The sequence below is a fragment of the Pyxicephalus adspersus genome, chromosome 2 (genome assembly GCF_032062135.1).
Source record: "Pyxicephalus adspersus chromosome 2, UCB_Pads_2.0, whole genome shotgun sequence".
Taxonomy (NCBI): Eukaryota; Metazoa; Chordata; class Amphibia; order Anura; family Pyxicephalidae; genus Pyxicephalus; species Pyxicephalus adspersus.
The window spans coordinates 114,695,598-114,718,489 of NC_092859.1; the positions used below are offsets into that span (position 1 = coordinate 114,695,598).

The 22,892-nt window shown below is 38.6% G+C and overlaps 2 protein-coding genes across 2 annotated transcripts in view; one reads left to right on the forward strand and one right to left on the reverse strand.

Annotated features, from left to right (window-relative positions):
- Positions 1-22,892, reverse strand: part of SND1 (staphylococcal nuclease and tudor domain containing 1) — a 265,369-nt gene that overhangs the window by 59,316 nt on the left and 183,161 nt on the right. The gene's annotated exons all lie outside the window — the stretch shown is intronic.
- LRRC4 (leucine rich repeat containing 4) lies at positions 16,957-22,067 on the forward strand. The gene has a single exon (XM_072401946.1). The coding sequence runs from the start codon at positions 18,694-18,696 to the stop codon at positions 20,617-20,619; it is 1,926 nt and encodes a 641-aa protein (XP_072258047.1). The 5' UTR covers positions 16,957-18,693; the 3' UTR covers positions 20,620-22,067.

Here is a 22,892-nt window from a genome sequence, read left to right on the forward strand (position 1 = left end):
TTCATAAACTGAACAAAATTTGGTCCTGAAGTATAAACTTTTGTGGTTATGAAGAAGCCCATTGTTCAATGCTGCTAAAGGAAGGTTTCAGATCAAAACAAAGACATTTTATTAGATTTTTCAATTATTGCTGCAATGAAAGCTTCAAAACAAAACTTCAATCAAAATCAGAAACAGTTTTGGTTATTTTCTTAGACTGGTGACTGTATGGACTGATATTTTATTTTGACCAAATCGATCAGCAGGGAGCAACAGATACATACAGGGATCCATTAAGAAACAAAAAAATGTTCTCCATTTAAAAAAAAAAATAAAAAACAAAACACCTGCCGCTGTTTTAGTTCCTTGCTAATTAGACTTTTACAAGTACAGAATAGGTGTGCCACAATACCCCTTTAGTGGAATTTAGAAATTCTAAAAATGTGGCCTATGGCATTCCCGGGAACTGAAAGAAGTTAAAGCTATCTGGAGATATAAAAAGTGACAATTATGCTGAACCCCCTTATAAATACTCCAAACAGCAGTAAATGCAATAATAAAAAATAATAAAAGTCTTGTTCCACCTTATCAACACATTTACATATATTTGTATGTCTTGAATTCTGTATTTAAAAAAGTGGTAGTCAGCCCATATATAACATTATAGATTTGCCAACAGTGTGACACTCTTTCTGGTTACAGTGTGACACTCTTTCTGGTTACAGTGTGACACTCTTTCTGGTTACAGTGTGACACTCTTTCTGGTTACAGTGTGACACTCTTTCTGGTTAGGAGCACGTTTTGTTTTTATTAATGGTAATGAATGTTTACCAGCTTTATTATTAGGTTACATATAAAAAGGTAAAAAAAATATATATTTTAACCTAGGATTTCTAGGATTCTACTTTTACTATAATCTAAAACGAAGATGCCCAAATCCATACAAGCTACAAGCAACATGGTGCCTTACTTCATTGCTTCTAAAATGCAAATAAAATGTGTACTCATATGCTTTGACAATAAATATCTGCAGCCCTGTAAGTAGAAGAAACATTGTAAACATTGATATTGTGTTTCTAATTAGAACTATCCACAAATCTAAACTACAAATACAAATCCTTAATTATTGCTTAGGTAGCCATGACCAGCTCGCATCCATGTGCACTATGTAGTATTGTAGGAAAACTATTCATTTCCTCCTTGGCCAAAAACAGGACAGGAGAACAACTGCAGCAATGAAACATGCTTCTCCAATCCCGATATAAACTGTGAATTCTGCTGCTTCAGTAAATAATCCTCACATAAAACCTTGAAATAGAGCACTTTTCCTGACACCTATCTGAAATATGCAACTTTTGTGTCTTGCCAAAGCTGAAATAAATAAATTACCTCAGAAAATAAATTGTGATCACACAAGAAATATGGCCCATGGCTGTCGTAAATTGCTGCCATTCAGGGGTAGGATGACCTTCAAATGACACATCCCTGTGCACACACACACAGGCTTTAAATTTGTCTCATTGTAAATTATAAAAAAAATAAATGTATTGTTACTAAGAAAGTAATCCGCAAGGAAACAAATGTTTTTCTATTACAGACACAGAATTAGAAAAACAACAACCTCTCAAAGTACAGAGTTTTCACAAGGTAACTGCATCAAAAAAGGTTTACAAAACACTTAATGTTACCAGAGGGGGAAAAATGTATTTCTCACTTAGGAACCATTAACCTACTTTATTTCTGTGGTCTTTTGTGAGAACCTGACTTTTGCAGAACTTACTCCACCTTCTGACTCTTCACAATCTGCTGCAAAGGAGTTTAGGATGAGAGGTAGAAAATCTCTAAGCAAAATGAGTGAAGGTCGACAGAAAGAAAAGGCATTGAACTCAAGTGAAACCTTTTGCCAAGCCTAACTCTTGCCCAGGTTTATGCTTTTTACCTCAAGCAGTATTGTAGTAAATGGTCAGCTGCATTCAAAGCTTTTCTGCCACGCATCCAAAGAGTTAACGCACAGAGGGGAAAACGGAGTGCTATTAAGCACATTTGTGGTAAAGTTATCGCATAGGGGCCAGCCTTTATCCTTCAAAACAAATCAACATGCTCTTAATGGAAATGTTCTGGCTTATTTACCAAATTAAAATAAATTGCACAGTTTGTTGGTTTTTCTTTCTGCTAATTAGGAAATAATTTTCAGGAGAAAGCGGATTCTCAGATGGGGTGGGGGCATTCACAATGATATACCAATGCACTTTCTATGAATGCCACCATAAAAGCCTGTGAATAGATTAATACAAATATTTGGTTGAAGGAGGATAAGCAACTGGGGAGAAACAGAAAATAAATGAATCTTAAAGCCCTACTCCTGGCTCTACTGCAGCCACCTTCAGAACTGATTTTAATGCCTGCAAATGGCACAGCCCTGGCCCGGTCAGTTGACACAGTTGCTACCAGATATACTAGACAAGATAATGCAATGTGATTTTTAAATGTACAGTTCTGAGTTGGCGTGTGTGAGGAAACCGCATTAAAACCAATCAGTTCACATGCTGACATGGTAAAAAGAAACCTTAGTAACATAGATGAATGTTGCTGCTTCTTCTTCCACAGTATAGTCATCCCGGAGTCCATCTCCAGGATTACTTTGGCTCAGAATAGAGGGGTTTAAAAAGTACTTAAGAACAAAAAAATCTCTGGACTGAATCTGAATACTTATTCAACCTTTTTTTTTTTAATTAGCTGTTAATTTACATATTTAATTGCACGCTTCTTGATTGAAAATTTTCCTTCCTTCTCACTTGGTAAACGTATCCACCATTTTCTGACATTATGATTATTTGAGTAATTTTTCTCAGCATTTTATTATCAGCTTCACATGTTCAAGCACAGATAAATATGAAAAAAAAAAAAAAACAGCTTATATAAACTTGCTGCCGGAGGGGAACACACGATCCATGAAGTGTATACAGATATTACACATTGCATCATGATAAGGTACAGCTCCCTGGAACAACCAGAATCTTGTACACAAAAATCCCCAGGTACAAATAGCCCTCTCTTACCACTATGGGGTTTGTAGAAAGAGATAAAACGCAGGACAGGATGACTAAACATCTGCATCCATCAATGCAGCCTGGCAAGCTTTCCTTTGTTTACAAGGCATATTGCTTTGTTACAAATAGTGAAATAAGTCACAGTTGTTTCTATAGAAACAGCCAACACTATAAAAGATAACCTATGTAAAGCACAACTGTTTTAAATGTCTTTGTTCTTAAAGGTTTGCTTTGATTACTTGGCACACCATACCCCAGGCATTTTGAATTCCTCTCCATATGTTTCAAGGTCACCGACTTACTCTGTAGTGCCATACATAGAATAACCGGAGACTGCTTCTTTAACATAAAAATCACGTTGGCAAGCTTTCTTTGGGCTGAGAATAAATTGGTTACCTATTTTGTGGGTTTGGGTAAAGCACAATATGTTTGCAGGTTGGGTATGAGTGACAGTACAGCAGTATGGGTGCAGTTAGAAGCAGGGTCATCATTTATGGTTGGGCATATATTTAGCGATTTCCCAGGATTCCTAAATGTCTAATGGCTGCTTACATACCAATAGTGTCACAAGCAAAAATGGTAATATTAACCTGTTGTTGGCATCTACAACCACCTGCCAAACCATTTTGATGCCAAAGTAACTCACCGTAGCCTGGGTAGGCAGTTCCAACCACTTTAAAGTTAACAGAGAGCTTGTCTGTCAATAAAGTTGTACACTTTGCCAACCATGCACAATATATACCTCATATTTTTTATTTGCTTTGAGTTCTCTTTCTTTTGTGATAGCCTAGTCAAATAGTAAAAGTAAGGTGCATGACTATGACTTTATAAAGGGAGAACCATACTGATAGGCAGGAAAGCAAGAGTAAACCAAAATATGTATTATCAGCCCTCACTGATAGTTTAAGTTTAATCACCAGTAAAATACACGCTGTCCTTCATGGCCCTGGTGGTTTAACTGTTAAAAGCCTTTAAATTTTGCATATACTGACTAGAATCAAGGAAGCATCTGTAGATCAAATACAGTTACACCATCAATGATCCTCAACCTAACTAGCACTGAATAGGCATAGTCCATATTCTATTTCACTCTGGTTTCTTTCAGCTGTGACACCTCTTCTTCCATTAATAGGGCATGAAATGTACAGCATGAAGCTGTGGGAAGGATCACTAATCCAGCAAGACACATCACATTAATATATTAGCAAGAGGAAATTGTTAAGTGTTATCCTGTTATTGACGTTCATATTATATCAGTGTTAATTTAAAGTAATTAATATTGTATTACATTAACAGAGACAGTTGAAGAAAAAAAAATATTAAGTAAAAGTTCTGTTTTATGCTTGCACTGCATAAGAGCCCGAGTATATTTTTTGTAAATGCTTTATTGCAAATAAATAACTTTGAAGTACAATTCCTATAAAAGCGAATATTTATATAAAAAATGGTAAGTCATGATAATAGACTACCTTACAATCAGCACAGAGCAATCTAACTGAAAGGTAGAGACCAATTTAAACCTTTCTCTGTTACAACATGGAGGGATGCCAGTGAGTCGGGAGTCAAGCCTTTGGTAAGGTATCAAAACTATGAATGCCAAAATGAGGATTTTTACATCACTAGTGTCAAAAAGGGAGTATAAAATAAATGCTAACTAAAACTAGTTGTAGCTTCTGACAGTCTTCCTGTAAATCCCAGTACCCAATATGGAATTCATTAGGCAAGATTTTTTTTACCATTTCACTTCATGTCTTTTTCCAACAAAAAAACTAGCGCACACAGGCAAAAGAACATATATTGGAAGGCCAGGTCCCACAGAGCATTTACAATACTTCTTACATGTACCACTATGGATGGGCTTTCTGGATGGTGCTGGTCTACATTTAAAAGATAATGCTACCCCACATGCTTTCTACACAAATATTAGAAACCCCAAAACTCTGTTAGAAAGTTCCACTGTATGTCCAAATCAATTTTAAGGTGAATATATTTGTGTTTTTCAATATAATCTTTTTTTGGGTTATTTAAACAACAAAAGTGTATAATTGTAAACATTTATTATTACAGCTGAGTTTTAATAGGCTGGAAACAGACGATATATGGAAAACATACTGCCAGTTACTGTTTAGAAGCCCCCTCCTAGGTTCTCACTCTACACACCAGACGACCAGTAATACAGATCAAAATATTTACATAAAAGAAAAATAACTGTAAATGTAATGCACACAATGCCTTGTGTTTCCATTAAAAATGCAAATGACTAAAAACACATAGGTCTTAAGAAGGCATAAAGCGTGACTATATTATAAACGCCTCATTACAGACATACAAGAGTAGTGATTGTATTCATGCCTATAAGTAACCCTGTACTTACCTTTTATCTATCACCACCACCACTGGGACCCTATATATATTAGTATATGGTATATTAGACCCTAAAACCCAGCACCAGACACTGCACAGCCGACTCTGAACCTCTAGCATCCCAGCACCCCTGACATGAAAACCCAGCACACTAATGTATTTTTCTCACCCTTGTTAAATTTCTTGATATCATTAGCGAGTTTACAGTTTTAGAAAAGGTAGAAGGTAGTGTCAGTTTTTCTATTGCAGTTTGAAGCTTTCTACCCAGTAGGGACAATTTTTTTTCTCTCTTTCTGCCTGAGTGATTTTGTAAGCCAAAAGAGGAATGAAAGGAATCCACCACAAAGACACAGGAAACATTAAGCAGCGACAGTCCTTCTCTTTCCCACACCACCCAAAAGTAGATACGTGTTTTATTGAATTTGCAAAAAAGATTATTGTAACTGGAACTGCTAGCATCATAATTGTTTAAACCAAACAAACATTTTCTTTAATGTATTTGAATAGACATAGGTTTGGGATTGGAAGTTGAGAATACTGTAATATTTGTTAAGAATCTGACATTTGCCAGTCTTAACCCCCCTCCTAAGGTGGGGACATCAAAGTTTTTCTGAATTGGAGAAAGGGAAAGGGCTCTTCCAAGGTTTAGCGGGGGGGGCCCCAGTCTTTATTAGTTTTGCCACTGATTCATCCTTAAAAACGTATGTGGTCCAATACAAGGAAGGCGGAGCTGTTAAGTGTATGAGAAACAAAACCCTATTTGTACATCTTTTGGGGTTTTTCATAATGACCAGTGAGGGTGGTTGGGAAAAACCGTATTGATTATTTTCCTTCACTGCTTCAAGCACAAGAAAGAAAAAACAAATAAACAGTTATTTACATCATTTGGCATTGCAAAACTTTGCTAGTTAATCTAAATTTACAAAAATGGACTTTGGGGACTGCACTTCAAAGGGAATGTTAGTATTGATGTGGTATAAGGAACAATTGATCCAAGAGTTCAGAGCACTCAGGGGGGATGAATACTTTCAAGATGAAAAGCAAAGGCTATTTGTTAATGTGTCATTAGGCTTGTGGCTCCCACAGGTATCCTGGACTGTATTAACCCTATAAGTTTTAGTGATGGAAAGGCAAGGTCACCATATATATTCCACATAATATGACAGATATGCAAAGAATGACAAAACTCTTGGTGGTGGATCAAGTGTCCGTGTAAAAATTGTGTGGATTTTTGTGGCTATGGATGAGGAATCTTGGCTGTTACTATGCTTGTGTGAAACTGGAAAGATTTTATTTCTGGCTACTGTTCCAAAATATTTGCAACACTTTCTTTTGAACAACGCGTCCAAAAAAGTAATTACTTTATTCATCAATAACACAGCAGAGTAAAAAAAAAAAAAAAAAAAAAAAAAAAAACTTTCAGTTAATCTAAATAGGCTGAAGAAAAATATAGTGGTGATCAACGCTATTCATTAAAGAGTTCCAATTTTTAAAAGCTATAACATATACTTACATACCTACCATTTGGAGCACACACTTCTGGGGCAGGAACAACAGATTCTGACTAGCTGGTATAAGTTACGGCACACAAGATTTATTAGTGGAATGATTTCAAAGGTGCTTTTCCCAAGATCACTTTTTTTTAGCCGTTCAATTCTAGGTGAGACAGATTTACCAATCAAGTGTTTTTCAGGAGCAAGGCACATCAGTGCTAAACACAGAAATTTTTTTAAGCCGGGTGGGAAGGAATTGCAGGTGGGTGGCAACCCCGGTATTGGGGAGAACACTGCACATGATTCCTGTAAGCATGTTTCAGGGGCTGTCAGCTGCCGCCTCTACATTTCAGCTGCAATTCTCTACATGGAAATATGATAACTTACATACTACATCCAAGGTGGTAGGAAATGTCCCCCCCCCCCCCCCCGTGCACATTCCTATTCCATTAGCAGTGTGTGTACTTGTACAAATGTGTAATATTGAATCTGCATGCTAATATAAAAACATGCATATGTTCTGGCAACCCTAGTTAGTGTGTTAGAAATATTGTTGTAAAATGGAGTACTTCTGGGGGTTGCTCGGTTTATCTTAAGGTAGGCTGATGAAGTATATTAGGTGGTTACTTTGCCATATATAACAATGGTAATGTGGCCAGAAGCATTAGAATAGGTTATATTTTGCTCCTTAACTGCATTGTGTTGGAAACTATCCTAAATATATAACGATATTACCAAATCACTAAATTACTAATGTGATCTATGAATGTACCTAACTTTAGACCTTATGCATTTTACATTTTTATTTGGAGTACTATCCACCTATAGACATGAAAAGGTTAATAAAAATGCAAACCATAATCACACGCCTTATCCATGTCACACTAGTTGTCTTTCTTCCATTGTGCAGCTGGGTGTTTAAATTCTCTTTAGCAGCGAAGAGGTTTAAAATAAGAGCACACAGATGATTCATTTTCTTCATAAAATCCGTCACAGGAATGGCAAACAGTTTAGAGGCAAAAATATTATGTGCAAGTTACAACTGTGCCTGCTGCCTGTTCATGAGGCCCTTAAGTATTCATATTGAGGGGAGAGGTTTTACTGCAAAACATTTCAGTGAAGATAGGGAAGTGAATTACTGCTGCTAAAACTAAAGCCCTGGTATACCAGAAGGAAAAACTCCCAAGAAAGTGCCATAGAAAAAGCATCCCCGTAAAATATGGCTAAATTTCTTGTACACACATAACAAAAGGCATACAAGGTGAGAACAGTGGGGATATTTGGGAAAGTATGAGATAATTTGTGAGGAAATATCAGATAAAAGTGACAGTTCCCTTCTGATTTCTCTCAAGATACTAAAGTAGTTATACTAGAATAGTGCTAAGTATAATTTGGGACAATAGGCAAATAATATCACATATGATAAATTATTTATCTAAAGTCAATTCTTGCATTCCCCCAATAATCTATAGCAAAGCCTTTTCTGTTTTATTGTAACAAACCTGCATCAGATCATACTACATGTAGAAATATCAGGCAGTTCTGGTATAAAAATGACACCCGCGACCTTACATCTTGCATCAGTTATAGGCTTCCATCTTCCAAAATTTGGGAATTAACACATCTATCATGGGTCACAAAAATTGAATATGTCTGCAACTGATACCACAGAGGTTTGCTGCTTACAACTTCCAAGTGTTAACTAGGACACTCTTTCTTTAGGGATCTCTCAGATCAGTTACATAGCTACTGAAGAGCAGATCATGTATTACTGGCTAATGTGTAATGTAAAATTAGGTAGTTTGTAAAACTTATTAAACTTTTTCTACCTAAACAGCATTTTAGGATGTCCAGGTAATACCATGTTCCAAGGTACTAAAACACTGGAAACATCAAGCCCCCAAGCAAAAGGAGATGCTTTTTTTTATCCACTTACCTAAAATTAAGGTTGTAATATATTCCCTACTCTAGTATAATGCCTAGTACATAAGGGGTTACTATTTATATGTGTTAGAACTCCGCTGCTGATATTTTTCATCGCTGAATTAATGCTCCATATAAAGAGCTTCCGTAAATAAAAAGAAATGACTATATCTAGGGCCTTCAACAACAGGTAATGTGTATTGATTTTTCTATAGCTATATACGGAATAATCAGAGATGACGCATTGTGTGAAGTGATGCGCTAACCCTTTTCTAGAACATGTTAAATTCTATTTACAAGCCACCTATTTTTATTCAGTTTTATTGATCTACTTATTTAATGTACTTTCAAAAAGGAAGATCACATCCACCCTCAATATGGGTCTTCAAACAACTGATAGTTCTAAAATCATCTATGGCTAGCGGCAAAAAGATGAGCACAATGACACAAAGTGCTCTGAGCGAAGAAGCATAAATTCTGCAGCTGTAAGTAAGCTTAGCTCTATTTAATCAGAACAGAAAAAGAAATGCCATGTCTCATCTGTTTTTGAAAAAACTAAACAGATTTTTACTGGTAGAGGAGAATGGACACAATGCAGTAAAAAAAAAAAAAAAAGATCTGGTACCAAAGTGATGGTGGTGGGGGGTTAGTACACCTGTTACACTTAGTCCAGGTAGGAAAGTACTGCAGAGTTCATGTTCCCAAGTGATATCTCACAGATCCCAGGCACAGTAGCTGCAAAAGTAGTATTAGGTGATAGTGGTCTGTATGCATAGTTTGAGGGTTGGGACACCAAAGCTTCCTGAGGTGGTATGATATATGTTGACATTTTCATAAACATAACTAGAAAGTTATCCTAGTTGTGGTAGATGGTTGTTTTCTTCCCATAAAGCTACCCTGTTATGGTATAAAATGTTGGACATTTGGTGGATTTGAAATAACGGTCGAAAATAACATAATCCCAATGAAATGTTTTAGGAATAAAAAAATAATCCAGTGTACATTCTACTTGAAATTCCTAAAACATCCTTTTTTATTGCTACCCTAAAAGAATTTGACAGGACATACAAATTTGTGAGCTGTCACTGCAAGCTTGTTTAGGAAGAGGTGCTGTCATTCCTTTCTCCTTTATGAAATCAGTTTTCTGGCACTTTAATGGTGCATGGTGTTTCCGTTTTTTTAATGACACAGTAAGTAGTAAAGCAACATAAGGATGACAATCTCAGATCATGCACAATGCCATTCCAAAATCGCAACCAACTGCCACATGAACACTCTACAGACAGTTTTTGAATAACTTTTTGTTAATTTAGGATTTTTTCTGATACTTGCTTTGAGCATTTCACAAAATGATATGGCATTATATTTCATTTGTAATAGTAATTTTTGCCATACCATGAAATGCTGTCTCGGCAGATTTCTAAATTTCCAGGTTTCTCCCCATCTACACTTGAGATTGATCAAGGACAAAATATCTTACAGGTTATCAGAAGTGGTATTTTTGGATGTGTCATTGAAGTGCAACCATTCCCATAGTCTACTACAACTGATAGAACAGATTTTAAACATTGCTTGGACTGATCCAGGGAGAATCAGGCCAAGGAAATGTTTCTTTCAGGAGTACTTTCAAGTAATGGAAAGGTTAGTTATGAAATTTTCTTTTTAATGTAAGCAGGTGCTGCATTTCCCCTTCACTCAAAAGGAGGTCACTTCATTTAGTAACTGTTCAATTTGGAAAGAAAATCAAAACAAGACCTTGAGGTATGGAGATGAAATGGAGAATGGGCTGGAGCTTGTAAGACTCTATCCAACCTATAGAAAGCCTAAGGTCTTTGTATTCCCAGTACTGCAATGATACAGTACTTGGTCTGCAAGCATAGAACCCTATTTATAAGAAATACTGCTGTTCGACAAGAAATGAAGAAATGCAACTCGCTGGGTGCAGACAGCAAAGTAATAGTGACAGTGGTTTTAATTTTGCCCTAATATATACAAAAAAAGTCCCAATGTATTGGGGCTTGATTGGCAGGGATTGGCAAAGGTTTAGCAAGGATTTCCCAGGCTGTTGGCATTTTATTCTCTGAGATGGGCTGGTGCCATGTCCTTTAAAGCAGTGCCTTTACCATCTCTAGAAGAATCCTGCACATTTACTTAAGGCATGAATTAAAAATCCAACCACAGAATCATGCATGATCTAATGGGTAGATGTTCACTGTCTGAAGGCATTTTTAAATTCTTTAGGCACCTTTAGTCCAAGGTAGGCAATCTCAACACAATCCTATTGTAATACTGTTCACCTAAAGTGGACAGATCATCTAATTATAGAGAGGGAAAACTATGCAAAAAAATCTGATACCGTGGTTTGGAAACTAATCAAAGTAATAAACTAGAATTTCCATAGGTCACAAGGTCATAAGCTTTTGGATAAATCTAAGCAGAGATCATAAGCAAATCAGATAAAAAACAAAGGATCATGGCCTTTGGGTCAGAGTTGAATCATTAGGAAATTCCAGTTTGGAAGCTGTGACACTTACACTTCCTGCACAAAGGCAATGATAGCGTCCAATATCAAATACATGTAAAGACTGGAGATCTACAGAAAGGATTCTGCTTATTGCAATGTGACCTTCTACTGTCAAAATTTGCAATCAGGCAATCCCACACCATTTAGTCAACCCACAAAAAAGTTAGTTAATGGTTGAAACCTATTGGTCTTTCCTAATAATGAAAAAGTCAGCATGCCTTAGTTCTATTTTGTGTGAATTGGTTTTGAAGATGCTTACTAAACAAATAACACAAATATGGTCTTAGACTGTGTTATGGATGTATGTTAGAGCTTTTGTATTGTGAGCTCCTTTGAGGGACAGTTGGAGATATGACTATGGACTTTTTGAAATGCTGCCTACTATGTTGGTATTATATAAATACAATTTAATGATCATATTAATGTATTTATATACACTGATCAGCCAAAACATTAAAGCACTGACAGTTGACGTGGATAGCATTGATTATCTCATTAAAAGGGCATGTGTCAAGGGGTGGAATGTATTAGGACAACCAGTGATCTGGCAAGGTCATGGGTTCACAAGGCTCACTGATGGACATGGAGGTGGGAGTAGTTTATGTCAGATGCCAAATGGACTACTATAGCACCTATTGTTGAGAAACAAAATACTTGCCATTTAGATATAAGACTATATGAGATTAATAAATATATCAGAACGCAGCAGATTGGAAGGGAAAAAGATGGCAGACGGATACATTTTGGGGAAAAGGGCAGCCAGGTTAGACAGTCTCGCCACACAGGTGCAAGATTGGATGACGTAAAGGAATGTCAATTTTACTGCACATGCGTAAGATCAGCACTTTTTTTCACTGCAGGGAAAAGTCTTTCTGTGCATGCCCTGGAATACGTGGGGTAGGTATTTTGAGAGGCTCCCGTGCTCCCATTCAGTCTTTACCTGTTTTTTTTTTGTTTTGTTTTTTTGAGGGGTGGGGGGGCGGCACATTTTTTCATTACATAAAAGGGTTATCCATCTCTATAAAGTAAAGATTGTGGTGATAGGTCTGCTTTAAAAGATAGGCACCATAATGTTGGTAGCAGAATACCACAGGACACCTTCAGATGTCTTCTCAAGTTTTATGTCTTGATGGGTCATTAGGTAGTCCTAAACAATATTAGGCAGCAGGTTCTAATGTTCTGCCTTCTGTGTAAATTTATACAGTAATTTAACAATTTAAAAGTACACCATCTTTAAATGCAAAGGTTTGTGTATCAAAGTCTAAGGTTTGTGTAAACTATTCAAAACACATGCAAATATTAATTTATTATGAGAGAACAATATATGTATTACCAATCTAACTACCTTTCTGGGGGGTACCCTGCCAAACAGCTCACCAGTCAAACCAACGTGCTTCTTGATATGAAAATGACCAATGAAGTAAAGAGGAAATAAAACCATAAGGAAGACTGGCATAGTTTGTCTGGCAGCAAACAGATGAAATTCCTACTTCACTGCTTTCACCATTAGCATACTTAAACTAACCAGCTCAGCGGGGACAATCAGGGAAAATCCAGATCTGCTAATCCCCTAATCTGGACTAAACCCAAAGCACTAATGGATTTGCAGGAGAAAAAATCCATTTAGAGAGCAATGACTGATGCTTAGCCGAAGACTTGGTGTGAGAAATGGACAAGCCCTCGCTGGCACCATTTTGGGAGGAGTGAATAGCAGTCAATCAAAATGAAAGATATTAGATTATCATTAATAAAAGGTTAGAAATCTGTCAGGTTTATTTAATCTGTCTATATTCCAGAGATCAAACAAAAAAATGATAAAGGAAATTCCCTCTTGCACAGCCACTAATGTAAAACTGAGCTTCCTCGAGAGTACTAAAGAGAACTTTCTCCACTCCCTGCTTCAATGAAAGTTGTAATATTTTGGGTTTTATTAATTTTTTGGTCCAGGTGAAATTAATCACCAAAATAAAGAGGATCACAACATATGCAACTGTTTTGAGGATGATTGCCATGCTGTACCTCCCTAAACTGGTTATTTAGTACTCAGAGGGTCATGAAGGTGGCATATGGAAAGCCAGATTGTTTTGTGTGCATGTTTGATGATGCAAATAACAGTACCCAGATGAACATAAGATGACAGAATCACCCTACACAACAGATAAAGTCTAAGAACATTACTCTAGGCATGGAGCTAGATTATCCATTGATCAGGTCTAAGAAAGCATCTGGACAGGGAAAACACTAAATACTGCTGGGTTTGGATCGCCACATAATAGGTACAACTATGTGGAATCCAGACCTTAGGTTTGATAACTTGTAGCAGTTTGAAGACACAGTCGATAAAAAGCCAAGCATCAAGACAGGTTGTGCACCAAATGCCTAAAGCGTAAAAGAAACCCAACTGTAACCATTTGTGATTAGAAATGAGCTGGTCTGCAAGGAGGGCAGTCAGATAATGCTGGATGTGTCAAGAGATCATCTTTAGTAAACTTTAATCAGAAGTTAGACCTTTACAACTGTTTTTGAAATAGAGTGTAGAGTGATCAGTAGTGTTTTGCGGAATTGTCTGGAAATTCCATTCAAAACGAAAGGCACCACAACCCTAACATACTAAACCTGTGGAGGGGTTAAAATATACACATTGGATCTAGCATGAGATCAGAGATTGGTCACAATGCTGCACAATGTTAATTGGTTATAGGGACCCTCAATGAAATGTTCTACAATACCTGGCAAAGACTTTGAAACAGGTCAACAAATAAAATTCAGCCATTTTTAAACCATGCACCCAGTTTAAAAAATCCACTAACAATATCAATTATCTCCGCTGTAAGGCTCCATTGAAGAGCATTATATACCAAGGTCATTGCTAACAAATCTAGACTAGGCTGAAGATGGTGTGAAAGATGAACCTGAAAAACGTGTAAAATTCTCTGAAACTATTGCTTATTTGGCATACCAAGTAAATAATGAAATAAAACAACAATACATTTAAAAAGACTGTATAGGGTAACCAGCTGCTGTGAGGTTATGTTTGTCTACTAACAATCATTTATCTGGCCTGTGGTCTGATCTTTATTCACTTTATAGGGTGAAACGATGAAAAGATGTACACTAAAAATCCCACAAGCTGTAGCAGAGTCTAACCAGCAGCAAGATGACCAACTTCTCCAAGGCATGCTATTTCATATATTATGAAAATCTTATTTTCAGACAGAGAAGAAAATAATATATACAAATTATGTTCTGCTTTTGCCCTAAGAAAGTATAAATTAAAATAACCAAGAAAAAAGAAGCTCATATAAACACATTACCACAGGTAATGATAAAGACTACAGATCAAACTGCGGCACGATGGCTATATTTCCCAGTATTGAAAGAAGCATAAATCCAACCAGTATTCAGCTGAACAGATGGAGAAGAATGATTTCTGGAAGGGGTAAATTATCTTCAGGAACTTCAGCTTTCCAAGAACTCGCAAAGAGATGCATAAGACTGTTGGAGGGGTGGCCTATGGCAGGCATCAAGCAAAATACACTTTGTACACCCAAAAAAATGCAGCTTTGCCACTAATCAGAACCCTAAATGCGAGACTGGATCTGCTTGGATGTGCAGATGACACATTCACAAGCAATACAGTCTGCGAATCATCCAGATCCATTACATCCATTACTGCACAACAAATGCCTCCTATCAGCCCTATACTAGCACTTTTGTTTTTATCTCTAATCAAATTCTTCAAAAATGTCCCTCAATCTAAGCCTGGCACACTACAACTAGAGGGTAAAAATGACACGTAGTATCTTTTGGTTTGGTGAAGAGGTAATTGTTGAACATACATGGAATTCTAATTAAAGCACCAATTCCTATATTTAGCATGGAGTGTATAGAACACAGCCCCACCACTTCTCTTTATACAATTTCATAAGCAACCTATATAGGGCATTACACAGGCACTGCCTTCCTTACTGTTGTCGGATGTTTTTGACACCATCATTGCCACCGTGTGGCTCCCTCCTAGCAGGCATTGGCCAAGGAGCAGCATACATAAGGTCCTGCTACTTCAAAATATCAATATTGTACTTGCTCTACTGGCTAATTTATTAAGTTAGCAAATTAATCAATGTCAGGGTTGACAAAAGAGGGAGAATCAATCTGACATGCTCAAGTCACAAGCAGCTTTGGCCTTGTAAATTGTTGCTGAAAATTATCCATATTTTCCCTGGTTCACCTTTGACTGCATAAACACAATTATCAGTTACTAGCTGAGCCTTTACAAATAAAGCCATCACATTCAGATGGTAAAGCAATTTTAATCGGCAGGTCCCTCTGGTGGAGAAAGTGTTAAAACCAATTCAGCCCAACCACAAGATTTAAAATCAAAAATGGCATTTCAATACTATCAACCTCCCTCAAATCAGCTAAGACAAATTTCTGAAAGATCAGAAGCCAGTATATTACATGACACGGGAACCCCCAAGAGATTGGTGGCCTGGGTACCACATTAAAGGAGGGGAAAAAACATTTTTTTTTTATAACTAATTCTCTCTCTTATATACACACACATACACACCAACATGTTCGAATATACATGTGCATACAAGCCAAATATACATATATACAAGAATGGGCTACAGAAAGCGCACTAACTACCCAAAACTTAATGAAAAGGTCAGGGGTGGGATGTTATGCTTTGAAGATCATTTTAATCCATTTGTGCCGTCTTACTAAACTAGATTTGTACCGTCTTCCAGTATTGCTTTGAGTAAAAACATCTAAAACTTTGTCAGCAACTCCCACGCCAACTTTTGTTGCATCAGTCTGAACAAAATATACAGCAAAAATAACCTAAGAAATATCCAGCTCCATAATACCATACCATAGGAGTACTATTAACATTGATTACAATAAAGATAAAGCACAGCGAGCACAATGACTAAAAGGATTTTACTTTAGTGATAATAACTAGCTGAGGAACACGATTCCACAGAGAATGACATTTCAACTCTCCAACTCCTACAAAGAAGAGGTAAAGCTGCTTTAAAGTGCTCAGGGGCACTCCGTATTCATGTGAACTGCTACAAGATGCCATCTGAGATAAGTATAGGAAAGGTCAGATTTAAGAAGAAAATCAATGCATTGTAATAGTGAAAACACACACAGTTTAAAAATATTAGCAAGACGATGAGCACAGAAAAGCTCAGCTGTCCCTCCAAGATACTAAGTGACTTTACAAACCATGAGACTTACCTGTCCAGCAGCTGCAGCAGGTGAACAGTGACCAGGGCTGCTCTGCTTCCTGCAACCATTACAACTCCAGCTGAACAAGGCAGGTATTTCCCAGGGAGGCAGCAATATACACGAGTATGCAGCTTGTCAGGGCTTTGATCCAGAGCAATAAGCTGGTGTGATTCACAGGTTGGTTTGATGAGAGTGTGCATAGGAACAGGTCATAGAATAGAAAGCCAGCCCCCTGAGCCGTGCTTCTCTGCAGATCCTGGCAGGATAGAGTTTGTGGTGCAGGGGTTAATCAGCAGAGTGCAGACATTGCACAGCACTAGCTTTAGCAGGCATTAACGCTTCCCTTCTTTACTCCGAAATGTTCCCCCTCCCCTTTGGTCCACAGCCACTCCGGTGGGTTGGTGATGCTGGTGAGTGTTTGTGGAGTTGGGGGCGTGCATAGTGTGCTGACTTCGGGGTGGAAGGGTGGGAGCCGCACCGGGGGTGCACATTACCCCTGCCGCCAAAGGGAAGCAAAGTCAGCAATTGGCGTTGATGACGCTGCACTGGCAGAAGAGCCAATCGCATCCTTCCTGCCCCTGGCAGCCGAAGCCCCATCTCTGCATTTATCCCAATGCAGGCTAAGGCAATGATGGAGCACCGTGCGATAGAAGAAAATATGTAAAGCCCGATGTGACTGAGGGAACCAGAGGAACCATCAGTCTCTGCAAGCTGTGGACTCTTCAAACTCATGCTAACTCCTCTCCCAGATACAAAGATAAAGGGGGAAGGGAATGCCAAGCAGCCAATGCAACTTATCTGGAAGCTTTGAACATTAACCCCTAGAGGGACAGGAGAGGAGGAGTGGGAGGGGAGCTGTGTGAATACATAGGAGCACTGCATCACACTAATGTTCAGCTCAGAACACTATGCGTCAGCAGTACATCCACGTTCTGACTGAAGGACGAAAGGATGAGAGAGCAGCCTGGCTGGTTGGCTGCTGCCTGCAACACCGAGCAAACCGGGGGAGAGGACTGCTAACACAACACAATGCTACCGGGCTCTGATAGCGCTGCCGCCTGCTCTCCTGCTGCTGCTACAGAAAACGTGGGCAAGCCCTCAACTCACTACCTCACCAGCAAAGGATCTACACTGGCATCTAGCACAGGAAAAGCTGTCATAAAGGGCTCAGCATCCCTCTCCTGTCTACTTTCCCCTTTTACTTGCTGAGATATTGGCGGATTATTGCTAAGTGTGCCAGACATGCAGCTGCTGCATCCATGGCTTGGAAAGCAAAGCTAGTGTAAAAAAAAAAAGCAGCAAGGAGGAAAAAAAACAGCAGTCAATGCCTGCAATGTGCAGCTTTTTTCCTTTGTACAAATCAGAATCCTGCAGACAGTCTGTCTAATGCAGGAATACCCATGGAATATTAGAGGAACACAGCGCCCTTCAAAGGGAATTCACAGGGGTTGCAAAGATTTGGAATTGTGGATCTTCCTGTGCATACCTAGCTCCTGAAAGCTGCATTTTTGATTCTCTTAGAAATGGATCATCTCCGGTCTTGTGTCAGAGACAGCAGTGGAATCCAAGGACGAATAGCTCAACTGCAAAAGGCACCAGTCCCGGGGGAGCAGCAGAATGATGCACCTGCATAGCCGAGTGGGCCTCACTTCCTACATTTCTCTTATTTGGCTTTTTTTCTCCTCCTCTTTGGGATATACGAAAGGAGCCACTTTGCCTCTCATCACTACCACATGCCTATTACCTTCTGTCATTCCTTTCAGTGATTAAATTGAGGAATATATGGAAAGACAAACAGAGCCCACTGTTGTGCTTGACAGAGGCATGAGGAATATGACATGATCTTTCACTAGGTAAATGTAATTCAACCCCTTTGCTTTTTTTTTTTTTTTTTTTGTTTTTGTTTTTTTTTTTTTTTTACCTGTACGATGAAATTTTATTTGTCATTTATCTTTTTAAAAGCCGGTTGTTTTATGGTCTAGTATCCCTTCACTGGCCACCACTCCCACCTGTGTATAGATGGAAAAGGGAATTTGCAGCCTCCTGAAGCCTGGGTAGGGCCAACTTCTCGTTTCCATGCCAAGTCCCAGACGATGGTGAATTATGAACGTGCCACATCATGAATTTCTTGTGGCTGGTAACTGTGCACCATACCAGGAAGGCCGTCCTATTCTCTGTAATCTACCTCATGGTGCAAATGTGGATCACCTGTGAAGCGTTTTCAGGGCAGCAAAATTGCCCTTCTGTTTGTTCCTGCAGTAACCAGTTCAGCAAAGTGGTCTGTACGCGCCGTGGCCTCTCCGAGGTACCACAAGGTATCCCATCTAACACAAGGTACCTCAATCTCATGGAGAATAACATCCACATGATCCAAGCGGACACTTTCCGACATCTTCACCATCTGGAGGTGTTACAACTTGGCAGAAACATTATCCGTCAAATAGAGGTTGGGGCTTTTAATGGTTTGGCCAGCCTCAACACTCTGGAGTTGTTCGACAACAGACTGACTGTAATCCCCAGCGGGGCTTTCGAGTATCTTTCTAAATTGAGAGAACTGTGGCTCAGGAATAACCCTATTGAGAGCATTCCATCCTACGCTTTTAATAGGGTACCATCATTGATGCGTCTGGACCTCGGAGAACTAAAAAAGTTGGAATATATTTCTGAGGGAGCATTTGAGGGATTGTACAATCTAAAGTACCTCAACCTTGGAATGTGTAATATCAGAGACATGCCAAACCTCACACCCTTGATAGGGCTAGAGGAACTAGAGATCTCTGGGAACAACTTTCCTGAAATCAAGCCTGGTTCTTTTCATGGGTTAAGAGCGCTAAAAAAGTTGTGGATTATGAACTCCCAGATAAACATCATAGAGCGCAATGCATTTGATGACTTGATATCCTTAGTAGAGTTGAACTTGGCCCACAATAACTTATCATCCCTTCCACATGACCTATTTGCTCATTTGAGGTACTTGGTGGAGTTGCATTTGCATCACAACCCATGGGACTGTGATTGTGATGTCCTCTGGCTCTCCTCATGGCTAAAAGAGTATATTCCTACCAACTCCACGTGCTGTGGGCGCTGTCATTCCCCACCGCACATGAAGGGGAAGTATGTGGTTGAGGTGGACCACTCATCATTTCAGTGCTCAGCCCCTTTTATTATGGACGCACCAAGGGATTTAAATATCTCAGAAGGAAGGGTGGCAGAACTCAAGTGTAGAACTTCAGCCATGTCATCTGTTAGGTGGCTGCTACCTAACGGTACTGTGCTAAGCCACGCTTCCAATCACCCACGAATTACCATCCTCAACGATGGGACATTGAACTTCTCTCAAGTACTGCTAACTGACACTGGAGTCTATACATGCATGGTAACTAATGTGGCGGGAAACTCTAATGCTTCGGCCTATCTGAATGTCAGTACCGCAGAGCTCAACACTTCAAACTACAGCTTCTTCACCACGGTCACTGTGGAGACCACGGATATGGCGCCTGAGGAAATCTCTATGATAATCAAACCGGTGCCGACCACTTCTACGGGGTACCCGCCAGCATATACTACCACTACCACCGTGCTTGTCCAGACCACCAAAATGCCCAAACAGGTGGCAGTGCCAACTTCAGATGCAGGAGATAAAATGCAAACTAGCCTGGATGAGGTCATGAAAACCACCAAGATTATTATTGGCTGCTTTGTGGCAGTCACACTGTTGGCAGCCGCCATGCTAATAGTGTTTTATAAACTACGAAAGCGGCATCAACAGAGGAGCACTGTGGCAGCTGCGCGGACTGTCGAGATAATCCAAGTGGATGAGGACCTCCCAAGTGGGAGTCCCACTGGAATATCAGGTGAGGGGGCGGTTGTGTTGCCGACCATTCACGACCATATGAACTTTAACACCTACAAGCCAGCACATCATGGGGCCCATTGGACGGCTAACAGTATCGGTAATTCTCTACACTCCACAATTACAACCATCTCTGAACCTTATATAATTCAGACCCACACAAAAGAGAAGGTACAGGAAACTCAAATATGACTTTTTTTTCAAATTAAAATGCAATAGAATGCACAAAAGACAGCAACTTTTGTACAGAAAGAAAGACAATTTTGTTTTCTTGTAAATGCTTATATATTAAATCTATGGGCTGATGAAAGAAACAAATTATATTAAAATTTAAAACTATTTTCTAACTTGTAAGTTCTATTTAAAGATGTGTAATCATGGATAGGCAGAAAATTATATAAGGTATATGCTGTTTAATGTGCCATAATGACTAAATTCATGGTTTAGCCCTATTTTAATTAGAAAAGCCAAAACAAAGAAGTCCTTGGATGCAATCCACTGTTTTTGGAAAAAGAAAAATCTGCTCTGACATATGAGCAACACCCCATTTCTAGGGAAAATTATTTTGTTAAGTCCCAGAAAAATCTTTGCAGGTTTATCGTAATAAAAAACAAAAGGGAAAAAGCACCACAAATTTGTACTGTGCCAAACAAAAAAATTAAATGCAATAAAGAAATTTTTTGGAGACTTTGAGGGAAATAATTTGTTATACCAGTTATTTTAATACAGCGTTCCTAAATTATTTTTCATACAGGGTACGAGGGCACTTTTTGTGGCTGAAGGTGTCTGCTTTGCAAATGCCTAGGATCCCTAAGTCACTACTATAGAAAGGTCAATAAGAATTTTTAAACAGAAAAGAAAAAAAACAGTGTTTTGCTCTGATATACACATCTAGCAAATACACCATGCAGGATGCTAAAGAGCTGGCGCATCTTTCCACTCTGCACCAAACTCCTGCAGATCTATTTAACCCTTTCGAAGACTGATTAGGTTTCTGGATGAGAAAATGTGTAATAACAGAATGAGCAGCTACATTGGTTGTGTTGGAGAATTTGTGTGCATTCTTTTTGTATTTGTAAAGGTCTGCAGTGCCTTGACGTGTAAAGCCAACAATGGTCTTAGAAAGGGTTAGGATGGGGTTAATAAATGGTCCTAGGTTTACTCATCAGGGTCCAGGGATATGAGGGTAAAAAGAAAGAAAATGCCTTGTAAATGTTCTTTGCTGATCTGTCTTTTGCTGCAGTAAAGTGACAACAATGTAAAAGATCCTCCAAGCTAACAAGTAGTAAATAACAGCTTGTTCGTATAAGCCATGAGTCTCTGACCCAACAGCACATAAATCTAATCACAGGGAAATATAGCAAGGGTTAATATTCTGTCATGATTAGCTATCTTGGTATAACAGATTGTAACTGGAGAATGCTCTGTGTACATCTTGCAAGGAATATATATTGTGGTTTCCCATACTCATCAAAAGAGGGCTGTAATTTACTGTGCTGTAGTGTGTGCTGCAGGCCCCTTCTCATGTTAAGGGGTAATACATAGATCTTTGCAGATACAAATCCTAGCAACCGGATGTTGGTTAGAAAATACCTTTGCTCATTGTCTTTCTGCATTGAATAAAAAACATCTCTACTTGCTGCTATGGAGAGAAATGTTTCCTTCATTGTAATGCTACAAAAAGACATTGGTGCTGATGAGCCACTCACTATTATAGAGTAGAAGTTTGGTGCTGAATTACAGAATTGATAAAGGTGTCAGTGATCTTTATTGAGGTCTTATGGATAATAAAATGTGATGTTTATTATAAGAATGTTTACTTCCAAGTAGCTTACAGTTTTTGTGTGCATTAAGTTATGATTGCACACACATTCAAGCATATTACTGCAGTATAGAGTAAATAGAAATTGTGCTGTCCCAATTTACCCCCAAAATATTAGCGTTTAGATTACAAGGTCACCTGGAGTTCTCCTCAACCAGCACTATCAAAATCCCTGGTGCCCAGCTTTTTATGAACATATGTTGTTTCCCAGCAAACCTCTATTACTGTTGCGATATTGCAGTCAGTCGGTTTCTTGGTATTGTTTTCAATGCTGCTGCGTCAGTCAGACCATTGCGTTTACATATGCCGGTCTGTGTACAACTATGCTACTTGGGAATGTGTAATGGTCTTGGAAGGTTTTACTGCATTGATTTGCCATCTGTGCTTTATCCAATAGGACACTATAGGCATAAAATGCTTTGAAAAAGGTTCACTCCACAATAGTATGTCGATAAGCATATGACTGTAAACTTAGCATATGTGACTGACAACCAGAAGACATACACTATGTCTACTTACTAACAGAATCAGCCATCTCTCATTTAGAAAAGCATTTGCAACTGTTTGCGTAGGTTTGCAATTCCTATGACTAAAATGCTGGACTGGGTACTGCGACAGTTATGCAAACAACTGCACTGATTTA